The sequence below is a fragment of the Mobula hypostoma genome, chromosome 2 (assembly GCF_963921235.1).
Source record: "Mobula hypostoma chromosome 2, sMobHyp1.1, whole genome shotgun sequence".
NCBI classification, from domain to species: Eukaryota; Metazoa; Chordata; class Chondrichthyes; order Myliobatiformes; family Myliobatidae; genus Mobula; species Mobula hypostoma.
In genome coordinates, this window is record NC_086098.1 from 103,050,243 (window position 1) to 103,073,015 (window position 22,773).

The window sequence follows — 22,773 nt, forward strand, 5'->3', positions numbered from 1 at the left end:
TCTTGTTCATTATTGTCCCACTGGTGAAAACATCTTAATATCTACCCAGCCAAGTCATCTTAGGATGTTAAAGGTTTGAATTAGATCACCCCTTATTCTTCAGAAACCCAAGGATTACATACAAACCATTTAAGCTTTCTTGACCAGAGGATCCTCTCATCCCAGAAACGAGCTTGGTGAATCTCCGTTGGACTACTCCAGGATTATTATATCCTGTTTTTTTAAAAAGGTAAGAGGTGGTCTGACCAGCACCCCTGCACAACTGTAACAAAACTACACTATTCAAACTCCACATGCTTCAGAACAACTGCCAAAACATCAAAATGCTGTTTGCCTTCTTAACTACTTATTAGACTTGCCTGCCAATATTATGTGATTTGTGCACGATACATAGATCTATCTGAACTTCACTCATCTGCAATTACTCTCCACTTGATAACATTCTGCCTTTGGATTCATCTTACCTCACACTTCGCCACATTTAATTCCACCTGCCAGGATTTCACATAATTACTCACTTTACATTTATCCTGCTCTAGAAGCACAATATTCCTCTCATGCCTGTCCAATGTATATAAGAGCTATAAGAATGTTCTGAAATGCCTTTTTATTACTGTAATATTCAAAATCCTAAGTTAAAATCAACAGTGAAACTAAAGAAGATAAAATGTTACAAAGAATACGGCTGGATCCCAGTTATATCATTTCAAATTACACATGCTCAGTGGTCACTTTATCAGGTACACCTGCCTGTTATTGCAATATCTAATCAGCCAATAATGTGGCAGCAACTCAGTGCAAAAAAACAAGCAGACATGGTCAATAAGTTCAGTTGTTGTTCAGACCAAACATCAAAATGGGGAAGAAATGTGTTCTAAGTGACTTTGAGTATGGAATTATTGCTGGTACCTGAAAGGCTGGTTTGAATTTCTCAGAAACTGATCTTCTGGGATTTTCACAAACAGCAGTCTCTAGAGCAGGAGTGGCCAACTTTTTACATTCCATGCGTCAATTCTTTCACGCACGAGTTCAGATATGCCATACAACTCTTGTACCCCCATTCACTTCTTGTAAAAATGTTAATGTAGACATAGTTAGCATTTTTACATGATATATTGATTTAATATAAAAACAAGATAAACCTTACTTACCTTAACGAGATTTCTGAGTCTGTTTTGATTTTGCCAAGCTTTTAATGTTTGGAGTTAAATTAGTTACTGAGAGAAGCAGAGAATTCTTCAAATTTGAATCAGTCAATCGTGACCTCGTTTTGTTTTTAATCAATTTCATGGCTGAAAATGCTTGTTCACATCTGTATGTCGTTCCGAAACGACAGGTACAACTCTGGGCAAATTTTCTTAGTTCTGGAAAATGTTCACAGGGTAATGATCACCAGAAATTAATCATATCAGAAGTATTTGGGACTGAGGGAAGTTCATCAAATTTCATGTTCGATAATGAATTTGTTTTCAAGTCAATAAATTCCATTTGTATGTTACTAGGCATCTTCATGATTTTTTGTTCACCAAGTGAAAATGGGTTTATAAATGCAAGTATGCAGTCTTCTTCTTTAGCAAAATCACAAAAACGACTTGAAATGACTCATGCAATAACCTGATTTTTTTTCAATATACTTTGTAAAATTGCCATTACCTTCAGTATATTCACTCTTCTCTTTTAAGTGCGGAAACTGGTTCAAATCCTTATTTTCTAACTGAGAGGTAAACAGTTTTAACTTCATCTTGAATGCATTGATATTACTTACTAAGCTAGGAAACAATTTGTTCTTGCCCTGGAGTTTCAAATTTAGATCATTGAGATGGCTGGTAACATCAACTAAAAATGCTAAATCAAATAGCCAATTGTTATCACATAAAAGGGCTCTTTCCTCAGGCAGCCCATTTTTCTCTTCTAGAAAATTATGAACAGCATTCTTCAGTTTCCAAAATCTACTCAGAACCTGTCCTCTCAAAAGCGAGCATACCTCACAATGAAGGATGAAATCGCCATATTCCAAATCTAACATTTCACAATATTCTCTGAATTCTTGCCTGTTTAATCCTCTTGCTCTAATTTTATTCACGCATTTCACAACCAGTAACATAACATGCTGCAAATTTAAAGTGTTTCCACACAGTGACTCTTGGTGTATAATGCAGTGATATTTTAGTAGAGGATGACCCAAGAAGTTTTCAAGGAAAGTTGTAGTCCTAGCGGCTTTACCTATCATTGATGGCACTCCATCAGTACAAACACCAATGAGTTTACTAGAATCTAGTCGTAGATTTTCTAGGCATGATTTTACTTTGTCAAATATGTCTGATCCTCTTGTTTGTCCATGAAGTGACTCAAGACCGATAAGTTCTTCAAAGACGCTAAAATTATCATCAATTCCTCTTATAAAAATGCTTAAATGGGCTACATCACATATGTCAGCAGATTCGTCCAAAGCTAAAGGAAAGAAAGTACAAGCATGGACAAGGTCTTTCAGTTGCTCAGATACATCATGACAGAGTTCTTTGGTGCGTCTCATAACTGTTTGCTTTGATAGAGCAATTTTGTCTACTTTCCTTTCGATATTTTTATCACCAAGACATCTTGCAAATATTTGGAGACAAGGCTTAACAATTTCTTCTCCATCAGAGAAAGCCTTCCATTTTTTGGCCAAAGTGATTTTTTGGCCAATGTGAAAGTAATTTCGTAGGATGCTTCTGTCATCGCCAAACTTTCACAACTTATTTTAACAAACATATTTTGTCTTTTTTGATTTCTTCTTTTTTCTTAATTACATATTCTTTCCATAACTCAGACCCAAGCACTAGCTTCAGTTTTCCTTCTATTTCGGTCTGATGTTGTGTTTTATAGTGTCTATTAAGATCATGTCTTCTATTATGTGAGAAAATGTTTTCACAAACAATGCACAACAGTTTTCCTGACAGACCCGCTATAAATAAAAACTCATTTTCCCACTGTTCATTGAATTCATGCTTACTATCACTTTCTGCTTTTCTTTTGCTCATTTTCTTTTGCATTGTGATGGGTAACAATGTAAAAACAAGGCTTAATTTTCAATTAAGTACAAAACTGCAAATGTTCACAAAGGACGAACGAAGCACAACTCCGTAGTGCACGAGTGTCAATTGTAAACTGACTGGCAGAAACCTGCGACGCACGGCTGGTGCAGACGTCTGGCGCCTCAGGATCAAACAAGTATCAAATGTGTATTGAACAGTTACGGAACAACTGCAGAACAAAAGTCCTTCTTTCCTAGTTTGACTCATTGAACTTTTTTTTAAAAAATTGAAAACAGATTAATGTGAAAGAAGGTAACATTCGCCAAAAGATGTGCATGAAATAATAAAATCACTAAAAATAATTGCTAAATTTTAGATTTATTCTCAGTAAAACCCATTCCTAGCTCTAAGCTACTTGAATTCTTGTTATAGATTTTTTTTCTACAACTCGGTTTTTGGTTAATATTTTTTGTATGAGTAGGTTTACTTTTTTATTATTATCACTGGGGTGCAATGCGCCACTTCTAATCATCCAATGTGCCACTTCTGGCACACGCGCCATAGGTTGGCCATCCCTGCTCTAGTTTATAGAGAATGGTGTAAAAAACAAAAACATTCAGTGAGCAGCCGTTCTGTGGGTGAAACACATTGTTAATAAGAGAGGTTACAGAAGAATGGCCAGATGGTTCAAGCAGACAGGAAGCCGTCAGTAACTCAAAAAACCACGTGTTACAATAGTAGTGTGCAGAAGAGCACAATGCACAGTACATCAAACCTTAAAGTGGATGGTTAGAGCAGCAGAAGACCAGGAACATACAGAAATGTAGGGTAGCCACTTCATTAGGTACCTCTTGTACCTAATTAAGTGGCCATGTATTAGGGACAACTTGCTGTGCAGACTAATATCTCCTAGTTGCTATGTAGAGAACTTGGTACAAGGGACCAGACGTGACATGAACCCTTGTCCCCTACTAAACCACCCCCGCCCCACATTACTGTGTGCTTTTGGGTTGGGTAATTATTTAAATACAAGGGAAAAGCTTTACCTGATTAAAAATCAATACCTTTATCTTTTGAAACTGTTGTTCCATTGTTCGTAAACACTTCTTTGTTTCTTCATCTTTTCTCTCAAGATCAGCTTCCAACTTTTTTACTCTTTTTTCTAGAAAAACTCTAGAATGGAGTTTGCCTTCATTTTCTAATGATGCATCAGGTATAGAAGCTGCTGCATAAATAAGAGCAGGCAAGGAATTTGGATAGCGTCTTCGAATGATTTCTTCCATTTCCTTCACCTGACAGAATGGGAAATTAATTTGAATTATACGTACACTTTTAACCACCAAAATTCTATGACCAATGCAGTATTTTGTTATTTATCTGAGATACTGCTTAAGAAAATGTTACAATGGTATTATAACAGATGGTAATAAATTTGATTCTTTTCAGTTGTGATAAAACTGAATTTGCTAACCCAGTGAACTTCAATTAATTTTGATATTAAATCTAATGGGATAGATTTCTGTTTGACAGAGATCCACATGCTGATCACTCACGCAAAATAAATGTTATGACAATGCAAGTACATGATGCTACATATAGAATCCTACAGCCCTGTGGAGACAGGAGGCAGAGGAGTGTGAGTGTGAGAGAGAGTGTGATTACGTATGTGCGTGAGAGAGAGTTAAGTATGTGTGTGTGAGAGAGAGTGTAAGTATGTGTGTGTGAGAGAGAGAGAGAGTGTGGGTGTGTGTGAGAGAGAGTGAGAGTATGTGAGAGTGTGAGTGTGTGTGTGTGTGTGTGAGAGAGTGGAAGTATGTGAGAATGTGAGTGTAGGTGTGAGTGTATGTATGTATGTATGGGTGGGAGGGAAAAAAGAGGCTTGTTTTGCTGCTTGTAGTGTTCTAAGTGGTTCTGCCTAGCATTGTGAGCACATTATGTTGGCGCCAGAATGTGTGGCGATATTTGCAGGCTGCCCCCATCACATCCTTAGGTGTGTTGGTAGTTAACGCAAATGCACTTCGCTGCATGTTTCCATGTACTGCATGTATGAAAATAAATCTGAATCTGAAGCAATCCTGGTCACTGGAACTGTGAGGAATTTGCATGTTCTCCAAGATAGCACAAGTAACCTCCTACATCCCAAAGATGTACTGATTAGTAGGTTAGTTTTAAACTTCTTAAGGAACCAATGCACTCCTTTGTTGTAGACACCATCATAGTGCTATTGACAAGGGGTTGTGTAAGTTAGCTGTGAAAGCTAATGGGTCTGGAGGAGAACAAAATGGGTTGGTATATACAGATGCAATGATGGAGGCCCAAAAGGCCTACTTCCATGCTGTATGAAGCTTTGACACATAAGAATCAGTGACAATCCAATAGTGCTCAGTTTTTAAAATGACAGCATCACTGGTTTCCATTCATTAGTTTATCAACCAAACTGCAAAATCGCCTCTCCCAGCGCCTTTGCAACATTGGTTAACTTATTTCCCTACTTTTCTAGTTCTGAGGAAGAGCCTATAATGTTAACTTTCACTTTTTCCCAGAGATAATGCCTACCTGCTGAGTGTTTGCAGCACGTTCTGTTTTTATTCCAATTTGTTTTCTACTATTTAATAATACTGATAACACGTTTTTAAAAAATAGTTGAAAAGCGTACGTACTTGTCGCTCAAGGTCCTGAATTCGCTTGGCTTCAAGTGTTCTCCACTTTGCACGTTTCTCAGGAGGTGAGTTCCTGACTTTGGAATCAGCTGTAAGTTTTTCTACCTATCCATGTTGAAGAGGGAATATTAAAAACATGGTAAACCTGCAAAGATGTGTCCTAAATTTATTTAGATGATTCAGGAATTTAAATGGGATTTGAAAGATGATGGAATACAATGCAACATTTATTATAAGACATTAATGAATCTGATGCTGTGTGATTGCAAAATAATGCTGAAGTAAAGAAATTAAATAGACCATGAAAAATACTGTGAAATTCTATAGTACAGCATATATAAAGCAGTACTATGCAAGAGAATTTCTAAGCTTATGCACCTTAAGTAATTCAACAATAACCATTCAACTTTGTCTTGAGAAAAGGTTCCAGTAGTTCAAGAACATTAGACCATCAAAATCTTTATGTGATAATCAAGCTCCACCTTATTCAGACAAGTATACTCAGTACCTGTTCCTTTAGCTTCTCAATCTCTACATTTGCTGCTTTAAGCCGCGCTGCATCCTTATCCAGCATCTCCTGGTTTTCAGCATACCACTGCAACCTCTTGTTGAGACGAAGAATTTCTTGCTTATATTGTTCTTCCATGATTTTAATTTCAAAATCTTTATCACCTGTATTTTGAACAAAAATTAGAATGCAAAACAACAGATGAGGAAAATCATTTTTTATTTAAGCCAGCCTTCTTGAAATCTCATCTCTCTCTCTCTCTACACACACACACACTCATATATATGTTCATATTCAGTTTTGGAATCAGGACATAGTTGGCAAAACTGAACTGATATTTATTATTGCCTTTCCCTAGATACCCATGAGAAAAATGATGGTGAGCTTCTTAAGGAACCAATGCACTCCTTTGTTGTAGACACCATGATAGTGCTATTGACAAGGTGTTGCAGGATGTAGTCCATGCAAAAATGAAGGAACATCGATATATTTCCAAGTCAGGGATGGAGCACAGCCTGAAAGGGAACCTGTAGATAGTGCTGCATTTTATTTTAATCTATTTTGCATTTGTCTCCACAAAATTCACCATCTCCTTACAACCCATGTCTTTGACCAAGCTATTTGCCACCCTTTCTCCTTTATTGTTATTTAACCTTTCCTACCTTATTCTGACTTTTGACTCCTTCCTTTCTAGTACCAATAAAGGATCTCAGCTTGAAACATCGATGGTTTATTTTCCTCCATGGCTGCTCCCTGACCTGCTGAATTCATCCAGCATTTTGTGCAGTATTTCTCAGTTACTTACCTTGAAACATTTACTAACCCCAGGAAATTGTCCAAATTAAATTGCACAACCAATAACTCACCCGAGGTATTAGTAAGTTGTACTTTAGCCATATTACATTCTTTCTTCATTTTTTCCAAGTCCACCTCCAGTGCTTGCTTCTCCTGCTTAAGTTTCCTGATCTCTTCTGTGTACTTAACCTCTTCTTTCTGAAAGATTAAAAATTGAACAAACTACAGATAAAAACTCAGATAGAACAATAAACTCCCACTCAGAAGATCTGTAGTATCCTAGACAAATGCTGTTGGAGGATATAATTTGCAGAAACATACATTTCTTTTGGTGGGTACCAAAAAGTAATGCAAATTAATGGCCTGCTAAACTACCCAAAAAGAAGTTACAGGACAAAACTGGGTATCAAGAAGTTTGCTGCAGTATAAACTATGCTGTACAGCTTCTTTCTGATAAAAGACTATGTTGAGAAGGAGTAATTTAATTCACAACATTTTCCAGTAACTAAAAATGAAACTTCAGAAATTTAAAAAATTATAAAAAAAAGGTGACATTTGGTAACAAAATATCTTTCATTAAGGTTCAAGTTCATTGATGACAATTAATTTGACCTCATCAACAATGACAATGAGATGGCATACAGAGAGGAGGTAGAGAATGATGAAATATGGACAAGAGATAATTGTGGACTTTAGGAAGGTGTAGGCTATCTACTCCTCACAGCACATAAACAGCTCCTGCGCAGAGAGAGCTAGAAGCACCAAGTTTCTGGGAGTGCACAGAACGGACAATCTCATCTGGTCCTTCAACACCACCTCTTTAGTCAAGAAAGCACAGCAGTGTCTCCACTTCCTGAAAAGATTGAGGTGAGCAAGGCTCCCCCAACCCCACCCATTCTAACCAATTTTTACAGAAGCTTCATTGAGTGGGTCTTGAACGGCTGCATCACCATCTGGTACAGGAAATGCAAGGAATCTGTCTGTAAGACCCTACAAATAATTGTGAGGACAGCTGAGGGGATCATTGGGGTCTCTCTTCCAGCCATCTGAGATATGTATCAGCAGTCTGCACACACAGGGCCCTTAGCATTGTCAAGGATCCCTCCCATCTGTCTCACAATCACTTTGACTCCCTACCATAAGGCAGGAGGTACCAAAGCATTTAGCACAAGGACTGTTAAGATGGGAAACAGTTTCTTCCACCAAGCAATGAGACTATTGAACTTCCTGCCACCACTCATGTCCCATCACTTGTGAAGTGCTAGTAGCATATTACTGTTTACTTTTTAAACTTGTGTCATTATGAAATATCAATCTTCTGGAATATATTATTATATGTTAATTTATTTGTGGAAAAAAAATCACTTTACGTTTTGTGTGAGAGTTATATGTACTGTGTGGCGCTCCCTGGTCTGGAGGAATGTTGTTTCATTTGGCAATACACATATATACAGCTGAATGACAACAAATTTGAACTTGAACTTGTTGAGGAGGAACAGGAACCCTAACTTATTTCTTTTAAAGTACAATGGAAATATAAATATAATTTATGAGTTTGAAGAGATTTGGTATGTAACCAAAGATTCTAGCAGACCTCTGCATATGTAGAGTGGAGATCATTCTGACTGGAGTGGAGCTGCCAATGTACCGGATCAAAATAAGCAGCAGAGGGTATAGACTCACCCAGCTCCATCATGGGCACTAGCCTCCCCACCTTTGACAAAATCTTCAAAAAGTGGTACCTCAAGAAGGAGGCACCATCCAAGACATGTCCTCTTCTCTTTACTACCATCAGGAGCAAGTTTAGGAGACTTAATATGGACTCTCAATGTTTTAAGAACAGCTTCTGAATGGTCAGGTTTCTGACCATGAAAAGTACTTCGCCATTTTGCTCTCTTTTTGCACTATTTATTTTTTAATATATTCCTTATTGTAACATTTCAGATTCAGATTTATGCATCACATGTACACTGAAACATACTGTGAATGGCATTGTTTGTATTAACTACCAACAAACCTAACGTTGTGCTGAGGACAATCCACGTGTGTCTTCACACATTCTGGCATCAACACAGCATACCCACCACGTTCAGCAGAACAACACAAGCAACAACAACCACAACCAAAAAAACAGCAGCAAAACAAGCCTCTTTCCCACCCACTCACACACTAACAGGCTGCCAAATTCAACACAGGCTGTCTCCGGGCCTCCAACCCTTGGCCCTGGTCTCTCAGACATCAGGTCTCCAACCTTCAGCTACAGCCCTGGTCTCTCCGACATCAGGTCTCCAACCTTCAGCTACAGGCCTGAAGTCAGATCTTTGGACAAGCTGACTCAGGGGCTTCAACCTTTAGGACTCAGCCTCCAGGCAAGTCAACCCAGGAGCTTTGAAATTCGTGCCTCGACCTCAGGACTTATTAACTTTGATCTTCAATCTTCAGGCTTCACTGACCTGTGGGTATCGATCCCAGAACTTGTTGTTCATGGACTTTGACTTTCGGGCCTTGACCTCCGACCTTGCAGGGGCCTCTGACACTAAGACATACTGGTCTTTGTCTTCAGCACCTGCTGACCCAACATCTCTCCACAAGGGTTGTTGTCCTTTGACCGTGGAGTGCTCCAACTTGGACTCAAGAGTTCTTCCTCCTGAATCTTCATTTACCATCCCGGACTTTTAACTTTCCCTCATTCCTGTTCCCAAACCCGAACCTCCAACTCTTGCTGCTGTCCCCAAAACATCCCTATAAACCTTGAAACCAATTAAATTTGAATCATAACCTTGATGGACATTGTACCTCAATGACACCTTGACTTCCACGATATATACAGAACTGTGCAAAAGTCTTAGGCACCCTAGATTTTGTATATACAAGCAACACACATAAAAGTTGCTGGTGAATGCAGCAGGCCAGGCAGCATCTCTAGGAAGAGGTACAGTCGACATTTTGGGCCGAGACCCTTCGTCAGGACTAACTGAAAGAAGAGTTAGTAAGAGATTTGAAAGTGGGAGGGGGAAATCCAAAATGATGGGAGAAGACAGGAGGGGGAGGGATGGAGCTAAGGATCATGGGGCAGGAGGCCTAGGGAGAAAGAAAAGGGGGGGGGTTGAAACCAGAGGATGGGCGAGGGGTATAGTGAGAGGGACAGAGGAAGAAAACAGAGAGAGAGAAAGAATGTGTGTATATAAATAAATAACGGATGGGGTACGAGGGGGAGATGGGGCATTAGCAGAAGTTTGAGAAGTCAATGTTCATGCCATCAGGTTGGAGGCTACCCAAACGGAATATAAGGTGTTGTTCCTCCAACCTGAGTGTGGTTTCATTACAGTAGAGGAGGCTGTGGATAGACATATCAGAATGGGAATGGGACGTGGAATTAAAATGTGTGGCCACTGGAAGATCCTGCTTTCTCTGGCGGACAGAACGTAGGTGTTAAGCGAAACAATCTCCCAGTCTGTGTCGGGTCTCGCCAATATATAGAAGGCCACATCGGGAGCACCGGACGCGGTATATCACCCCAGCCGACTCACAGGTGAAGTGTTGCCTCACCTGGAAGGACCGTCTGGGACCCTGAATGGTGTGAGGGAGGAAGTGTAAGGGCATGTGTAGCACTTGTTCCGCTTACAAGGATAAGTGCCAGGAGGGAGATCGGTGGGGAGGGATGGGGGGGACGAATGGACAAGGGAGTCGCGTAGGGAGCGATCCCTGCAGAAAGCCGGGGGGGGGGGGAGGGAAAGATGTGCTTAGTGGTGGGATCCCGTTGGAGGTGGCGAAAGTTACGGAGAATATGTTGAACCCGGAGGCTGGTGGGGTGGTAGGTGAGGACCAGGGGAACCCTATTCCTAGTGGGGTGGCGGGAGGATGGAGTGAGAGCAGATGTGCGTGAAATGGGGGGAGATGCATTTGAGAGCAGAGTTGATGGTGGAGGAAGGAAAGCCCTTTCTTTAAAAAAGGAAGACATCTCCTTTGTCCTGGAATGAAAAGCCTCATCCTGAGAGCCCTAGAATGAAAAGCGTCATCCTGAAAGCCCGGAATGAAAAGCCTCATCCTGAGAGCCCCACCTCCCCCTTGTACCCTATCCGTTATTTATTTATATACACACATTCTTTTTCTCTCTCTGTCCCCCTCACTATACCCCTTGCCCATTCTCTGGTTTCCCCCCTCCCCCTTTTCTTTCTCCCTAGGCCCCCTATCTAATGATCCTCTCATATCCCTTTTCCCAATCAACTGCCCAGCTCTTGGCTCCATCCCTCCCCCTCCTGTCTTCTCCTATCATTTCGGATCTCCCCCTCCCTCTCCCATTTTCAAATCTCTTACTAGCTCTTCTTTCAGTTAGTCCTGACGAAGGGTCTCGGCCCGAAACGTCAACTGTCCCGCTTCCTAGAGATGCTGCCTGGCCTGCTGCGTTCACCAGCAACTTTTATGTGTGTTGCTTCAAATTCCAGCATCTGCAGATTTCCTCGTGTTTGCGTTTTGTATATACATTTTGTTTTAGATGTTTATTTTTAGTCTTCTGCATTAGTGTCAGTAGAAAAGAACAGATTTTAGATGCCAAACATTCGTTTTCCCAAAAATTAAATGTTAGAGAATTGCTTAAATTTCGTTAATGAAAGTAACATATTAAGTAAAGACCACTTTTCAAAGAAAAACTTGATTACCTTTGTAGATATTTAGCCAAATACACGATTAAACAAAGATAACAAACAGCTGCTAATGATCAATGACATTATGAGTTGACTGAACTAAACAAACGGGTGTAGAAAGAATCAAACTGGGCGAAGGAAAACCAAACTAAAAGGTAGGGTATGGCAGATGTAACAGTTTAACCTTCAAATAATTTCTTGTACCATGGCAAGAGTGAGCATAGCAACAAGACACAAGGTGGTCATTCTTAATCAGCAAGGTCTCTCTCAAGCAGAAATTTTGCAGCAGACAGGAGTTTCAAGGTGTGCTGACCACACTCTTCTGAAGAAGTACAAAGAAACAGGCAAGGTTGAGGACCAGAAACGCAGCAGAAACTGAGTTCAGCAGACAAGAGAAATATCAAACTAACATCCTTTCTAAATTGGAAAAAGTCCAGTACTGCTATTAACTCTGAACTCACAGACACCAATGGAACCCAAGTACAGCCCTCTACAGTCTGAAGAAGTCCTGTCAAAAGTGGTCTTCATGGAAGAGTTGCTGCTAAAAAGCCATTCTTCTGGGACTTCCGGTAAGATGGCGATAGGTTAATCGCTTAAAATTGTCGCTCCGTTTCATTTCTTACCTCCGAACTTCTTATCTTCCTTTTTCTACTCCAGACTGCTAATTTTTTTTGTTTTCCTACCTGCCTGTGAATACATCTGTCTTACAATGGCTTTCAAGCCCTCTAAAGCTGAGAAAAAGGAAGTCTCTGTGACTGCCTTTGGCTCCTCTGCTGACATTATCGCCATTCTGGACCAGAACCGTCAAGAGATTATATCTGAATTTAAGTCTTCCTTCAATTTGTTGGAGTCAAAATTGGATCAGATCAATTCCAAAGTGGAGGAACATGCTGTTAGTCTTTCTCACCCTGACTCAGAAACTGGAGATTTAAAATGTCGTGTTCAGCAGCTGGAAACCATATGTTCTAATTTGAGTGAGAATAACACCAAGTTATCATCAAAAATAGCTGATCTCGAAGGTCGGAGCTGAAGGAACAATCTACGTATCCTCAGTCTGCCAGAGGCTATCGAAAGCGGAGCTCCTGTTGAATTTTTTTCCTCTTTACTTTGCGAGGTTTTTGGGAAAGATACTCTTCTGAATTTACCTGAGTTAGACAGAGCCCACCAGTCTCCCTGCCGTTACGACTTCTTCAGACTAGATCTGATTATTTAAAATGGCTGATTACTATTTTTTTTCTCTCCTTGGTTTTTACTTTATCTTTGTTTTCCTTTTAAATTCAATTTTTAAATTACTGAAAATGGTTTAACTCTGCTATAAGAAGTTCAGAAATTTTTCAAAAGTCTCCTTGCTATGGTGTCTCCTTCAGACTCGATTTGATTATTTAAAATGGCCGATTGGTACTTTTTTTCCCTCTTTCTTTGTTTTCTTTTAAATTTTTTTTAATTACTGTATTTTTTTTCTTCGCAGGTATGGTAATCTGGATTATTATTTCAAATTAAGTCTAATACTTTTTGATAGTACTCTTTTCTTTTTTTCCTTTATGTACAATTTTAATTCCAAGTGCATAAGCTCTCTGTTTTTTTTAAACTGTTAATTAAATAGAGCTCATGATGCTATACAGAAACTGGAAGTTGGGGTTAGGGGCAGTTTTTTTCTGAAGAGTTTGCTGCTGTTCTTTGATAGCTTTCTTACTTTGGGTTCTGGGGGGGCGGGGGGGTTGGGATTTCCTAGTGCCAAAGCTATTTAAACAACCCTTAGTTATTCTTTGTTATTCAGGACTTACTTTTGTCCTGATTTTCTTGTTTTTTACTTCTGCCCCAGAGCTGTTATTAGAATATTTGTCCATATTTATGCCTACTACCCTATATGTTTTTTTATATGACAATGGTTAGCCCGTTGAATCTTATAAACTGGAATGTTAAGGGATTGAACCATCCTGTTAAAAGAAGGAAGGTGTTTTCACATCTCAAGCAGCTCAAAGTTGACATTGCTGTTTTGCAACACATATTCGTAGTTTTGATAACTCTCGCCTTATGTCCAGGTAGGTGGAACAGCACTTCCATTCTGCTTTTCCGGCTAAAGCCAGGGGGGCTTCAATTCTTATTAACCAGAATGTTCCCTTTGAGCTTCACAACAAACTTTCGGATACAAATGGTAGTTTTATTATTGTCTCTGGGAAATTGTATAATAATAGGGTAGTCTTGGCTAACTTCTATGCTCCCAATTCAGATGATGTGGATTTTTTTGACCTTTCTTTTCTTTGTTGCCTGAGTTTATATTTCCTCATATTGGGTGGTGATTTTAATTGTTGGTTAGATCCAGTATTGGATCGATCCTCTTCTGTTTCTAGACACCCTAGTAAATCTGTTTTATATATTCACTCTTTCCTTTCTAATTATGGTGTTTCTGATGTGTGGCATTTTTTCCATCCTACTAAGAGAGATTATTCCTTTTTTGCACATTTTTCATCATACTTTTACTAGAATTGGTTATTTCTTAATGGATAATCAGCTGATTCCATCTATTCGCTCTTGCGACTATCAGAGTATAGTGATTTCGGATCATGCCCCAGTTACCCTGTCCATAAATTTCCCTGGTTTTCCTTAAATGAACAGACATTGGCATTTTAATCGACCTCGTTGTTGGATAATGAGTTTGTAAAACTTATGAAGGACCAGATAACTTTTTTTTTTAAGTACTAACATGTTGTCTAAAATCTCATCCCAGGTCGTCTGGGATGCCATGAAAGCATATTTGAGGGGTGAAATAATTTCATATACTGTGAATCTGAAAAGAAAGACTTATTTAGAGCATTTAGACTTGATTGGTCAAATTAAAGCAACAGACCAATTATACGCCCAGACCAAAAATCCTGAATTGTATAAGAAGAGAGTAGAACTTCAAACTAAGTTTGACCTCATCTCCACTCGGCCAGTTGAACGCCAACTTCTTGAAAGTAAGAGCTGATTTTATATTCATGGGGGTAAGTCCGGTTAGCTTTTAGTTAACCAACTAAGATGCTCTAAAGCTAAACAACAAATCACAAAAATTCGAATGGGAAATAGGAACATTACTTCAAATCATTCTGATATCAATGACACATTTAAGAACTATTATTCTCGACTTTATACTTCTGAATCTTTAAATGAGAATATCTTGGTTGAGCAGTTTTTAAATAGTTTAAATATTTCTTCGCTCTCTCCTGACTTTAAAGCAAAACTTAATGAACCATTATCATTAGAGGAAATATCATCTGCCATCTCTGTATTACAGTTGGGTAAATCTCCCGGATCTGATGGCTTTTCAGTAAAATTCTATAAATCATTTTCTTCACTGCTTTCTATCAATTATTTTTAGTTCTATCTGATTCGTTTAAGCATGGTAAATTGCCTGCATCATTTAATGAGGCATGTATCATTCTTTTAGCCAAAAAAGGTAAAGATCTGACAGAGTGTTCTTCATATAGGCCAATTTCTTTATTAAATGTTGACGTAAAATTTTGGCTAAAGTTTTGGCTCGTAGATTAGAAAACATTATACCCTCTATTATTTCTGAAGATCAAACTGGTTTTTATCAAAAATCGCCTTCGTTTTTTAATATCTTATATTCACCCTCAACTGGGATTCCTGAATGTGTTATTTCTCTTGATGCGGAGAAAGCGTTCGATCGCGTCGAGTGGAATTACCTTTTTGCGGTTTTAGAAAAATTTGATTTTGGACAAAGTTTTACTACATGGATTAAATTGCGAAAATTCATGGTCCACCGCTTCTGTTTTGACCAACTCTCAGCTATCTCACTCTTTCAGTCTTAAACGCGGCACTCGTCAAGGTTGCCCTTTAAATCCCTTATTCTTCGATTTGGCTGTAGAGCCAATGGCCTTTGCATTTCGTAGCTGTGCTGAAGTGATGGGGATTTTGAGGGGAGGTGTTGAGATTAGTTTCCCTTTATGCTGACGATCTTTTACTTTTTATATCAAACCCGACTACCTTCTTCACCCTCAATGTTTTCACTTCTTAATAAATTTAGCCAATTTTCTGGTTATAAACTTAATTTACATAAGAGTGAACTCTTTCCAATCAACAGAGAAGCACAAGCTTTAGTATTCCATGACCTCCCTTTTAAAGTAGTTAACAATCAATTCACTTATCCTGGTATTACAGTAACAAGGAAGTTCAAGAATCTTTTTTGAGAAAATTTTACCAATCTTCTAAACTCTACAAAACAGAGTTAGACAAGGGTGACCACTGTGTCAATGTCTCTTATAGGTCGTATTAATGTTATTAAAATGTATATCCTTCCTAAGTTTTTGTATCTGTTTCAGCCTTTACCAGTTTTTATTTCTAAAGCTTTTCTCGATAGGTTAGATTCTATTATTTCGTCTTATCTATGGAAGGGTAAATGGCCTAGACTTAATAAAGCTCATTTTCAAAAATCTAAAAAGGAAGGTGGTATGGCCTTGCCTAATTTTCGTTTATATTATTGGGCAGCCAATATTTGTTGTCTTATTTTTTGATCTTTCTACCATAATAAGTCTGACTGCCCAAAATGGGCGGCAATGGCTAAGAATCTTTCAATTTCTGCACTTCTTGGTTCCGCACTTCCTTGTCATTTGCCGAGACTTATTGTTAATCCTCTTATCAGACATACTTTAAGAATGTGGGCTCAGTTCAGAAAATTTAATAGTCTTCATGGTTTTTCTCTCTGTAGCCCTATTTTACAGAATCATCTTTTCCTACCTTCTACGCGGGATTCAACATTTTATGACTGGTATAGGAAGGGTATTAGGCGCTTTGAAGATCTTTTCATAGATAATCGTTTTGCAACTTTTCAACAATTGTCTGTAAAGTTTTATCTACTTAATACTCATTTCTTTAGATATCTTCAAATTCGACATTTCATTAACCCTTTGATTTCAAACTTTCCTGAGATACCCGAGAAAAATGTTCTGGATTTGTTTCTTTGCATCAATCCATTGGGTAAAGGCTTAGTTTCTGCTATTCAAGATAAGTTAATGATTTTGAGGCGTGCCCCTTCCGATAAAATTAGAACTACCTGAGAACAAGATCTAAATATCTCCTTATCTGATGTGGTCTGGGATTTAATTCTCAAGTTAGTCAACTCAACCTCTCTATGTGCTCGCCACTGCCTTTTGCAGTTTAAGGTTGTACACAGGCCTCACATGTCTAAAACCAAATTATCACGGTTTTATCCTGACATTAGTCCTGTCTGTGATAAATGTAGAGGGGCTGAGGCTTCCCTTATTCATACGTATTGGACATGTCCTAGTCTAGAGAAATTCTGGAGAGAAGTTTTTTCAACCCTATCTCATATTCTTAATTGCCATTTAGAACCTAACTCTCTGGTTGCTCTTTTTGGCACCTTTGGTGATGTAAATTTGCACTCGAGTCCGACTAAATGCCGAACATTATCTTTTGCCTCTCTCTTGGCTAGACGGTTGGTTCTCCTTTGGTGAAAAGATGCCACCCCACCCACTCACACTCAATGGCTTAGTGATATTATGGCCTGTTTAGACCTCAAAAAGATTAATTATTCACTTCTCAATTCGGACATAAAGTTTCATAAGGTGTGGGGGACCTTTTCTTGAATATTTTCATAATTCTTCTTTAGGATAAGTTTATCCTTTCTTTTGTATGCTACAATCCCTTACTTTCAGCTTTATTTTGTAAGTTAAATGTTTTCTTTTGTTGTGAATTACATTATACTTTTGGTAGATGGCATCATACTTTCTTTTTTTCCTATATATATTTACAGTTCTCTGAGGTTGAATGCTCAGATTGATTTTTTTGTCTTTTATATGCAAAATGGTTGGCCTGGGTTTTTCCTTTTCAGTGGGAGGTTGGGGTGGATACTAATTTTACATAATTCTCTTTTGAGTGTTTTTTTTCTTATTGTTATCAATTATTTGTTTGTTTTGCACTGTATAAATCTCCATTTTGTTGTTGGGTTTTCTCTCTGTAGTTTCTTGTAGAAATGCATAAAAAATTAATTTTAAAAAAGCCATTCTTATTTGGAAAGAGATTAACCCTCCTACTGTATTTCATTGGTTTTCACAAACTATGGTATGTTTGAATTTGGAAAAAATTAGAAGTGCGGTTTATGACCCTTCTATTAGATTTGAAAAAACTTGGAGGCCATTCATTCAGCATTTTCATTTGATGTAATTTGAGCATTTCCAAACTTGTTTTATTTCTCTGTACTGTTGGTTGAGAAGAATGGAGTCGTCGACACTAAGGTTTTCTTTTTTCCCATTTTCAAGTTGTTAGTTTTGCCCAAGTCTTTTAGTTTAGTTGTCTAATTCTGTTTAGTTTTTTTTTGGGATGGGGTTTGTTTTTTTTCTTTTTCATAATTTTTCTTCAGTTTTTTTTTGCTTTGTATTATTCATTGTTATTCTACACAATTGGGAGCTTCATCAATTTATACTATATGGTTTTACAATTACTCATTTTAAATGTAACAATGTATCTCCTACTACTTGTATTTTTGCTTTGTTATGTTTTCATTTCATGAAATTAATAAAAAGATTGAAAAAGAAAAAAAGCCATTCTTCTGAAGTGGAAACAAAGCCGACAGCAGCATCTACACACAAAAATACAAACTTGTATAAGGATGGGGTGCTGAATAATGCAGCAAGTGCTCTGGACTGACGAGTCAAAATTTGAAAATTTGAGCTCAAAAAGAAGCAGTTTATCTGTAGAACTGGAAAGTACTACATGGATGAGTGTCTGCAGCCAACAGTGAAGCACAGCGGAGGTTTCCTACAGGTCTAGGACTACATTTCCACAAATATTGTTGGTGATTCGGTCAGAATTAATGCTGAGAAGTACAAGCAGATTCTTTTCCATCACATAGTACTATTAGGAAGGTGGCTGATTGGTCCCAACTTCATTCTGCAGCAGAACAATGACCTTAACACACGGCCAAGGTCATAAAGAACTACCTTCAGTGAAAAGAACAAGAAGAAGAACAAGGAGTTCTGCAACAGATGACACAGCCTCCACAGAGACCTGATCTCAACATCATCAAGTCTGTCCGGGATTACCTGGAGAGTCAGAAGCAAGCCAGACAGCCAAAATCTGTAAAAAGGGCTGTGTGGCAAGTTCTCAAAGATGCTTGAAGTGACTAGACAATTTTCTTATAAAACTGCACAACAGTGTATCTAAGAGAATTGACACAGTTTTAAAAGTCACACCAAATAATGATTTGGTTTAGCTGTCTACTGGTTACTGTACTTTATAGTGATTGTTTTGATATTTAGAAATTTTTCATTATTTTTGAAAGCATCTTTGCTTTACAGAATTTTTTTTTAACACGTGCCTAAGACTTTTGCACAATACTATATATCAGTGATAATAATCTTGATTCTGATTCAAGAAAGTGATTAAGTTGTTACAATCAAGTAAGACACATTGCCAACCATGAGTAGTGAGTTATGAGTGGGTGATAGAACAGAAATAAAACTAATTCGGAGGTTTATTTATGTTTCCTGTTATGCAAAGAAACAAAATTCTAGGTTAACAAAAATAAAAGGAGTACATTAAGTTAAAATTATCCACAACATGTACAATGAAAAACAACTGGATTCTTAAAAAGGTGGCAGAGAAGAATAGTGAGAGAGCTTCAAATAATTTTATAACATGTCCTATTATTAAAGTTGTCCAATGGTAAATTTAAGTAGGGGTTGAAATGCAAATTACTCAGCTGTTCAGAGACAAACTGCCCTCTTATACACCATTTCAAATTATTAAGGCAATTCACGTGAACATTTGACTATTTGGTGTGAAAAGAAATTTCACTTCTTTTTTGGATACACATTTCTATGAAAAAATGGAGATACATTGTCATATGAAAAGCGTTTGGTGGCTTTGGGCCTGTATTCACTGGAATTCAGAAGAATGTGGGGTGACCTCATTGAAACCCATTGAATGGTGAAAGGCCTTGATAGAATGGATGTGAAAAGGATGTTTCCTATGGTGGAAGAGTCTAAGACCAGATGACACAGTCTCAAAATATAGGGGTGACTTTTAGAACAGAGATGAGCACATGTTTCTTTAGCCAAAGAGTGCTGAATCTGTGGAATTCTTTGCCACAGACAACCGTGAAAGCCAAGTCTTTAAGTATATTTAAGGCAGAGGTTGATACATTCTTGATTACTCAAGGCATAAAGGGATACGGGGAGAAAGCACAAGTTTGGGGCTGAGAGGAAAATTGGATCAGCAATAATGAAATGGCGGAGTAGACTCGATGGGTCAAATGGCCTAATTCTGCTCCCATATCTTATGGTATGTATCTCAGAGTTAAGCCTCTTCCTTTGTAACTGGTTCCATTGCTTTTTCAGATCATTTTATTGAAATCATTCATAGTGACACTTAATGCACTATAAAATATACTGTTAGTAGATTAAATAATGTTAAACTAAAATTTTTATCACATTCTACTGTGCAAGAAAATCAAAATTGTCAGTTTCTTTTACATTTTCACTTCTTTTCAATTTGTTTTGCAAAAGATTGAAATATAAATGAATTTTTTAAGTAGTCTGAAGATTAAGTGTATATTAATTTTGCATCAATAGATAAAAAACTGCCCATTTTCATATACAGAATGATATAATGATACAGAAAATCAGTTACTACAGTTTTACTGCTCTTTTACATCAACATTGATTGGAGGTGATTTATACAATATATAAATCCAAAAAGGTAAACAATGCATTACTATCTGACTCTAATGGATGGAAATCTGATGTACAAATTATGCCTATCCTTGTTTGGAGTATGATTTTTGGCATTTCCATCAAATGGCTTGGGTACCATTTGACCGATTAAGGAATATTCTCTCCACTGTAAATTTCAGTAGCTGCTTTCTATTGCTACTTTGGTGTTCAACTGCCATATGGATGTTCAGAGTTAGTAGAGCAATGGTTTATTAATTATTAAATAATGTGAAAAAATTAAAAACTGAGAACACCAGATTATTTCATGCAATTTGAATGTTATAAATAAAGCACTAGCCTTACACTTTAAATAGATAAGCTTCATGGTAAGTACTTACCTGTGATGCCTTCAACTGTGAAAGCAAGTCAGCAATATTCTGATTTTTAATTTCCTCAGATGACTGTACATCATGGATTGATGCTTGCTTCATATTAGTATTCTTCATCTGCTCTCTAATTAAAAAAAAGCAAAACAAAAAAAATCCACATCTGAACTCAAACATTTTAAATACAGTTAAATCTATTTTTGTAACTAGTGACAATTTAAAATGTGTTAGTACACTCAAAGGCACATGAAGATTTCATCGGTAGTGGTAGGGTGGGGGGAAGGAGGGGATGGCAATGGTGGAGTCAAGCACTGAGAAGCGCAGAGGGTTGTAAATTTAGTCAGCTCCATCTTGGGTACTAACCTACAAAGTACCCAGGACATCTTTAACGAGCGGTGTCTCAGAAAGGCTGTGTCCATTATTAAGGACCTCCAGCTCCCAGGGCATGCTCTTTTCTCACTGCTACCATCAGGCAGGAGGTACAGAAGCCTGAAAGCACACACTCAGCGACTTAGGAACAACTTCTTCCCCTCTGCCATCCGTTTCCTAAATGGACATTGAACCCCTCCATTTTAGCTCACTTTTTTAATATACATTTATTTCTGTTTTTTGCACGATTTTAATCTATTCAATACATGTAATATTGTAAATTGACTTATTTTTCTTCTTCTTCCATATTATGTATTGCATTGAACAGCTGCTGCTAAGTTAACAATTTCGTGATACATGTCTGTGATAATAAACCTGATTCTGATTCTAAAATTGTGCCTTTATGTCCTCAGTATCAATCATGTTTAGGAATGAGATATTTCATAAAAGTATTTGGCATTATCCAAATAAAATTTTACAATACGTGGTTATCAATGACTGTATTAAATTAGAAACACTGATGTAGACTTGTGGTTTTTAGAAAACAATTTAAAGTCTTACTTCAATTGTCGTATTTCAGTCATCAAGTGACGGGATTCTGTGAACATCTTCTCCTCATTTCTTTTATTAACCATCTGAAGCTCTTTCACCTGTGTGTAAAGTCTTTCATTTTCCTGAAATAATAAATATTCTTAAATGAGCTAGCGAAACAGATTAATTTTACAGCAAGAAATATTGAGTTCACTCTTAGATGGTTACCCATTGAAAGAGTCGCACATATAGACTACAAGTCAAAGCAAAATATTGCAGATGTTGGAAATCAAAACTTAAAATGGAAGATGCTGAAAACATTCAAAATCAGACAGAACATGTGGAAGGGCAAAAATAGAGTTAATATTTCTGACTGGAAATAATCAGGAGCAAACAATAGAGAAAGGCAGTTCTCTAGAAACAATTCTGGAGTTAAGGCAAATTGTGAGAAGGAACAAAGACAAGCCATGCAGTGGAGGATAGTCAAATTACTTGGCAAAATACAGAATGGATGGCAAAAGGAGATGATAATAAAACAAAAACATAAAAAGGTGCACACAGATTACAGCATAAAAGGCACAACAGGAAGGAAGTAATGAAAATCCAGCAATAAAAGCCTTCCATGGTTCCCAGTAGAAGACTGGCAGACACCCAGATGCTGATGATTTTGCCAGCGGTGTATCAGAATCAGATATGTTATTAATGACTTAAACAACATAAAGTTTGTTGTCTGGTGGCAGCAGCATAATACAAAGATGTAAAATGATCAATTTTAAAAAATGGTGTAGAAAAGAATAACTAGGTAGTGTTCATAGGTTAATGGGCTGTTCAGAAATTTGATGGCAGAGAAGAAGGACCTATTTTTGAATCACTGAGGACGAGTCTTCAGGCTCCTGTAACTCTTCCATGATGATAGTAATGAGAGGAGGGCATGTCCTAGATGGTGAGGATCCTTAATGATGGATGCTGCCTTCTTGAGACACTGCTTCTTGAAGATATCCTCAGTGGTAGGGAGGATTGTGCCTGTGATGGAGCTGGTAGAATCTACAACCCTCTTGCGACCCATACCAGGCTCTGATGCAACTGATCAAAATGCTCTTCACCGTACATTAATAGAAATTTGTAAGTGTCTGGTAACACACCAAAGTCTCCTAAAATTCCTAATGAAGTAGAGTCACTAGTGTTCCTTCTAGTT

General features: G+C 37.7%; 1 protein-coding gene across 5 annotated transcripts in view; it reads right to left on the reverse strand.

Annotated features, from left to right (window-relative positions):
• The window catches only part of cep162 (centrosomal protein 162), a 137,795-nt gene that overhangs the window by 27,698 nt on the left and 87,324 nt on the right, over window positions 1-22,773 (reverse strand). For 3 of the 5 annotated variants that reach the window (XM_063040316.1, XM_063040315.1, XM_063040320.1), the window contains 7 exons: window positions 21,609-21,721; window positions 21,042-21,167; window positions 20,691-20,805; window positions 7,049-7,175; window positions 6,183-6,346; window positions 5,675-5,779; window positions 4,079-4,306 (listed from right to left, as the gene is read on the reverse strand). In XM_063040316.1, the coding sequence (XP_062896386.1) occupies window positions 4,079-4,306; window positions 5,675-5,779; window positions 6,183-6,346; window positions 7,049-7,175; window positions 20,691-20,805; window positions 21,042-21,167; window positions 21,609-21,721 (978 nt within the window). The remainder of the gene's footprint in view (window positions 1-4,078; window positions 4,307-5,674; window positions 5,780-6,182; window positions 6,347-7,048; window positions 7,176-20,690; window positions 20,806-21,041; window positions 21,168-21,608; window positions 21,722-22,773) is intronic. The other 2 variants (XM_063040318.1, XM_063040317.1) reach the window with 1 other exon arrangement.